The 6,943-nt window shown below is 39.3% G+C and overlaps 1 protein-coding gene across 1 annotated transcript; it reads right to left on the bottom strand.

The window, feature by feature from the left end:
• Positions 1-1,230: 1,230 nt before the first annotated feature.
• LOC128040431 (uncharacterized) lies at positions 1,231-1,839 on the bottom strand. The gene has a single exon (XM_052629179.1). It carries the CDS (start codon positions 1,837-1,839, stop codon positions 1,231-1,233), a length of 609 nt encoding a protein of 202 aa, XP_052485139.1.
• Between the last annotated feature and the right edge of the window lie 5,104 nt (positions 1,840-6,943).

Genomic DNA, 6,943 nt, shown 5'->3' with positions numbered 1-6,943 from the left:
TCGCTCCAACATCAATGCTCTTCCAGAAAAGGCCTTTTTTACAACGTAAGGTCCTTCCCAATTTGGCGTCCATTTCCCTCTAAAATCCTTAAAATCCTTTTGTAAAGAAATGATTTTTTCAAAACCAGGTCTCCTTCGTGGATATTTCTAGGATGAATCTTTTTGTTGTAGGCTCGCATCATTCGTTTCTCGTACATCTGACCGTGGTGAATAGCTTTCAGTCTTTTTCCTTCTATTAGGTTCAACTGATCATATCGAGATTGGATCCATTCTGCTTCATCCAACTTTAGCTCAGTCAATACCCGAAAAGAAGGGATTTAAACTTCAATAGGTTAAACTGCATCTATACCATAAACCAAGGAGAAAGGCGTTGCCTCGATGGAAGTCCTAATTGATGTTCGATAAGCAAGGATGGCAAATGGTAATTTCTCATGCCAGTCCTTATAAGTCTCAGTCATTTTCCCCACAATTTTCTTGATATTTTTGTTGGCCGCCTCCACTGCACCATTCGTTTTTGGGCGATACGGTGACAAATTATGGTGTCTGATCTTGAATTGACTACAAACCTCCACTATCAAGCTGTTGTTTAAATTCAACGCATTGTCAGATATGATTCTTTCAGGCATTCCATATCGACATATGATCTCCTTTTTCAAGAACTTGCTGACTGCTGACTTTGTGACATTAACATACGAGGCAGCTTCTACCCATTTAGAGAAGTAATCAATAACCACAAAGATGAAACGATGCCCATTAGAAGCCTTTGGCGATATTGGCCCAATGACATCAATACCCCACATGGAAAAAGGCCATGGAGAAGTCATAACGTGAAGGGGTAAAGGAGGTGCGTGCATTTTGTCTCCATAAATTTGGCATTTATGGCACTTCTTGGCATAACTGATTTAATCTCCTTCTATGGTGGACCAGTAGTACCCAAATCTCATACTCTGTCTAGCCATTGTGAAACCACTGGCATGCGTTCCACAAATACCCTCATATTTGTTAGCCTCCACGCATCTTAATAGTACCTGATCATTTCCCCTTTTATATAAGATCTCCCCATCTAAGACATAATCAATGACTAGTCTTCTCAGAGTCCTCTTATCATTCTCAGCTGTCCGTCAGGATACTCACGATTCTTCATATATCGTAATATATCTTGATACCAAGGGCTGTCATCCTTTTCTCCCTCATCAATATTATAACAATGAGCTGCGGTTTCATATATGCTCATCTGATTATGGAGGCTAGAGTAGCCAACGCGTCAGCCATCTGATTTTCATCTCCTGGGAGATAGCAGAAAGTAATGTCATCAAACTTTTCAATCAATTCGAGAACCAGCTTTCGATAACTGATTAATTTGGGATCTCTTGTTTCTCGTTCACCTTTGAGTTGGTATATCACTAATGCTGAATCCTCATATACCTCTAGTACTTTGATTTCACGTTCTATAGCTACACGAATGCCCATGATCCACGCTTCATATTCTGCCATGTTGTTTGTGTAATCAAAATCCAATTTGCAGGTAAAAGGATAATGATCTCCGTTTGGGGATACTAAGACTACCCCAATTCCATTGCCCACAGCGTTTGAGGCTCCATCAAAGTTTAGCTTCCAAATGTGACCTACTTGGGAATTTTCTTCAGTGGCTGCCACATACATCAAGCCCTCGTTCGAGAAATCAAAATTCAAGGACTCGTAATCTTCCCAAGCTCTACTAGCTAGAAAGTCAGCTATTGCACTCCCTTTCACAGCCTTTTGGCTCACATAGACTATGTCAAATTCGGAAAGCAAAATCTGCCATCTGGCCATCCTTCCATTCAAAGCAGTTGCCTCCATCATATACTTTAAAGGATCTAATTTTAAAATTATCCAAGTCGTATGGCACAACATGTACTGCCTCAGTCTCCGAGTTGTCCAAATCAAGGCACAACATAATTTCTTAACAGACAAGTATCTTATTTCACAATCAGTGAATTTCTTACTAAGATAGTATATCGCCCTTTCTTTCTTTCGTGTCTCATCATGTTGGCCTAGCACACATCCCATAGAATTGTCAAACACCGTTAAATACAGTATCAGTGGCCTATCCGGACTAGGTGGTGACAGTACTGGAGTATTGGACAAGTACTATTTTATCCTGTCAAAAGCTTCCTGGCATTCCTCGTCCCACTCACCTGGATTATGTTTCTTCAAAAGACAAAAAATGGGGTCACATTTCTCGGTTAGTTGTGAAATGAACCGGGAAATGTAATTCAATCTCCCTAGGAAACCTTAAACTTTTTTCTGAGTACGTGGTGGAGGTAATTCCCGTATCGCATTGACTTTATCTAGGTCGATCTCAATTCCTTTTTCACTGACTATGACGCCTAATAGCTTTCCTGATCTAGCTTTGAAAGTGCATTTTGCTGGATTGAGCTTGAGCTGGAACTTTCTCAATCTTAAGAACAATTTCCTCAAGACTTGAATATGTTCCTCTTCTGTTCTGGATTTTGCAATCATATCGTGGACTTAAACCTCGATTTTCTTGTGCATCATGTCATGGAACAAGGCTACCATGGCTCTTTGATACGTTGCTTTTGCATTCTTTAAACCAAATGGCATCACTTTATAGCAAAACGTTCCCCACAAGGTGATGAATGTAGTCTTTCTCATATCTTCTGGATGCATCTTTATCTGATTATATCCGGAGAAGCCGTCCATAAAGGAAAACAAAGAGTAGCCTACTGTATTATCCACTAAAGTGTCAATATGAGGCAATATGAAATTATCTTTTGGGCTGGCCTTGTTCAGGTCTCTGTAATCCACACACATTCGTACATTCCCATCTTTTTTAGGGACTGGGACGATATTGGCTACCCATTTGGAATACTTGACCGCCTGTAAGAACCCAGCATCAAACTACTTTTTGACTTTCTCCTTTATTTTTAGTATAATATCAGACCTTATCTTCCGGAGTTTCTGCTGAACTGGTTTGTAATCCTCTCTTATAGGAAGACGGTGTACTAAAATGTCAGTGCTTAACCCGGGCATATCCCAATATGACCATGCGAAGACATCTTTGAATTCCTAGAATAACTCAATGAGGTTTCGCCTCATCTTTACTGTAATGTCAGTTCCAATCTTCACATTTTTTCCTTCTTCCAAGCTCACAATTTCTATTGATTCCTTTTGAGGCAGGATTTGTTTCTCTTCCTGTTATACCATCCTCAACAAGTCTGGATATAGACCACAATCTACGTCATCTTCAAAGTCATGTAATCCCTCTAAACACATATCTGGTTCAAAAGGAAATGCTGAGTTTGTAGCAGCGTCACTCATGTCATTGATATCTAGGGACCTATTGTAGGTACAAAAGAATATACAAAGAATGGATGAATTTATGAATAATTATTTGTACAGTAAAATTATAAATAAATGAAAGAATGATTTGGAAGAAAATCCAAAAGAATGAAAAAATCAAAAATAATTACTCGTATGGAATGAAAGAATATTTGCTCAAAATGATTGCAAAAAAATGTACTTCATTAAAATAATGATGTTTGGACATTAGCCTATTTCACAAAGAGATTCTTATCACTTCTAGGCTAAAAGCAATAAGAGTGTTCTGAACATTACTCTGAGTAAGCTCTAAATACTACAGGGATTTCTTTTGCAGTCCAATTGCTAAGCACGCTCCCAGGTTCATAAGGGCGGATATCTAACAAGGTCCCTCATTCAATTGTCTCTTCATGAATGGCACCGATATGAACGTTTCTCAAAATTTTTTCAATACTTTATTTCATTAGCGTCTTTCGCGCGGGATGAATAATCCCTCCTGACACAAAAATTTTGGATATGCGGGGGAATATTATTGGTTCCCACTTGATTTCCTCCCTACTCATGTGTGCCCTTATTCTTTCTTACTTCTTCTCTAACTCATTCTTTCTTTGTCTTGTATTTGGCTTGTACCCTAAGCCAAAACGGTCATGCTTGTCCTTCAGCATTAGAGCCTCAACTCTTCCTTGAAGATGTCTCCCTAGTCCTTTTCCCGGTAAGGCTCCTCTTCCTACCATCAACTGTAGACTCATTCTTGTAGTCTTGGACATTTTAGGCACCGAAATCTTGCTCCCCTCAGTAATAAATATTGTATTCATAAACTCTAAAGATCGGAAGGAACATTCAACTACCTCATCATTTGTCTCTAAGTACGGTGCATCACTGGTTATGGCCGCTATAATATCCTCCTCGGCACTTATTGTCACCAATCGACCCTCTGATATCAGCTTCAACTTTTGATGTAATGATGAAGGTACGGCCCCTGCCGAATGTATCCATGGTCTTCCTAACAAACAATTGTAGGAAGGCTTGATGTCCATCACAAGGAAATCTACCTCATAGATATTTGGACCAATCAATAAGGGTATTTCAATTCTTCCTATAACCCTCCTTTCAGTGCCATCAAATGCTCTCACTATATTCTGGCACGACTTCATATGCGAGCTATCTACCGATAACTTGTTAAGTGTGGATAAGGGTAGTACATTTAATGCTGATCCATTGTCAATCAGAACCCCAGGTAAAGTGTACCCTTTGTATCGAGTAGTAATGTGCAGAACTTTAGTAGACCCCATACTTCCAAGTGGTATTTCATCATCATTGAAAAAGATGAAGTTATCGGCACTTATATTGCTAACCAATCGATCTAGTTTATTGACAGATATATCATTGGCCACATATGTTTCATTCAACACTTTTATTAACGCGCTTTGATGTACTTCTGAACTCAAGAGCAAAGCTAGCACAGATATGCGAGCTGGTTGTTTATGCAACTTTTCCACAACACTGTACTCGCTATGCTTTAAGAATTTGAGGAATTCATTACCTTCTTCCTCTCTTACTGGCTCGTTAACGGGCTCGGCTACTTTCCCTTTCTTTTGTTCTGTCATTGCATGTCCTTTTATAGGTTCTATTTGGGGACTTATCACGTCGTAACATTTCCCACTACGTGTGTGGTGAATGAGGCTTATAGGTTCTATTTGGGGACTTATCTTCCCACATCTTATAGCATTCTCAGTCATCTCGCCATTCATGACTATATCTGAAAAACTTTTTGTGGCACTTCCTAGCATGTGTGTGGTGAATGAGGCTTTTAGCGTGTTGATAATGAACATCGTAGTTTCTTTTTCTAGGAGCAGCGGCTGAACTTGGATGGAAACCTCCCTCTAACTCTGTGCATATTGCCTAAAACTCTCACTAGATTTCTTTTCCATTTTTTGTAAAGTAATTGTATCAGGAGTCATATCTGTTACAGGACTATATCGATTCATGAATGCTTGTGCTAGGTCCCTCCACGAACTAATCCTGGTACAACTCAATTGATTGTACCATTTGGCTGTTGCCCCCACCAGGCTGTCCTGGAAGTAGTGTATTAGTAGTTGGTCATTGTTAACTTATCCAACCATCCGTCTGCAAAACATAGTGAAGTGAGCTTCAAGGCAACTGGTCCCATTGTACTTTTCAAATTCTGGCGTTTTGAACTTGTAAGGAATAACCAAATCTAGAACCAAGCTTATATCTTTAGCGTCAATTCCATGATGACTATCAGCACTTTCCATTGCTTTGAATTTTTTCTGCAGCCATCTATATTTGTCCTCTAGCTGTTTCTGCTTTTGCTTTTTCCTTTTCTGCCACTTCATCAAAATCGGGAATAACTGGATTAGTTGGGTTGTCTCCTGGGTTTGAACCTAATCCAGCCTGAAAGTTCATTGGCGTTGAAGTACCGGCTTGAGATTGTTGAGGACTAATTGTGACGGATGGTCTCCGTGGGTACATCTCAGCTTGGGCTTGTATATTTGGTAGAGTAAAACCTAGAGAATAGAACGACTCCTCATTATCCTCACCAGGGTTGGTCATGGGGCCTTTTCCTTTATCTATTCTTTCAGCCAATAATTGGGTCAACTGGGTCATCATGTTTCTTTGAGATTCTAGCATTTTGTCCGTCATATCTTGTTGGATCTTAGCTAGCTGCTCTTGCATTTGCGTTTGTAGCTGGTCTTGCATCTCCCTTTGAAGTTGTTCAAGTTTTTCTAATCTTTGGTCCATGTCTTTTGTCTTAGCTCGGGTACCGTAACGATGTTTGGTTGGTAAGTTTTTTGTCAGTTTCCAGATAAACTGAAATGATTTTAACCAATTAGGATCTTTTGGTGGACTTTAATGCATATGATGTAATGTAATGCAAATGCATTAAGTGAATGCAAAAAGACGTCGATTTTGATTCAATTCCATTTAGAAAATTTTACCAGAAAACAAAATTCTTTACATAAAAAAATTACATATATGGCTTTGCCCTAACACTCAAAGCTTTAATTTTCCTAAGCAGTGAAGCTAACTCCTGCCCTCGGTCTGATTCCAGCTCGTACTTTACACTTAGTATATCAGCTTGTACTGCAAAAGTCTGTAAGTAATCGGCTACCTCTCGAATCTGAGCCACAGCCTCTCCCATAATGTGATCTCTATTTCTAACTTGGTTCTGACAACAAATGAGCTGTTCTTTTTTACGCTCTCCACTAGCTTCAAGGAATTCAATTCGCATTTCACAGTTTTGTAATGCCATTTCTAATTCTTTCACTCTTCTTTTCATTTGCTCGATCTTGCCTTAGCTCGCTCTTAGCTCCATCGCAGAATTACGGTTTTGATATTGATGAAGAGTTTTCTCAAGTTCAACCACTCTAGCTTTTAATTCATCCTTTTTGGCTTTTTAACAAACTCTTCTCTAGGGTCTCATTTCGCATCTGGGCTTCTTGGAATTTCCTTTCCCATCTATCAGCCTTGATCCTTTCCTCTTGAATTTCTTGACACCACTGTTCTGAAGTTTTCCCCAACCTGGCAGTTCTCATCGAGAAACGCAACTTTTTATAGTCTGTTTTCAAACTATCCAAATCTCTCTCAGCTTTATTCTTCT

Source organism: Gossypium raimondii, chromosome 4 (genome assembly GCF_025698545.1).
Source record: "Gossypium raimondii isolate GPD5lz chromosome 4, ASM2569854v1, whole genome shotgun sequence".
Lineage (NCBI taxonomy): Eukaryota > Viridiplantae > Streptophyta > Magnoliopsida > Malvales > Malvaceae > Gossypium > Gossypium raimondii.
Note: the sequence above shows the minus strand (reverse complement) of the source record. Positions and strands in the feature narration are given on the sequence as shown.

What these genes read in the sequence shown, in the direction of transcription:
- LOC128040431 (XM_052629179.1), bottom strand. Translation starts at nt 1,839, where the DNA reads ATGGAGGCAACTGCTTTGAATGGAAGGATGGCCAGATGGCAGATTTTG.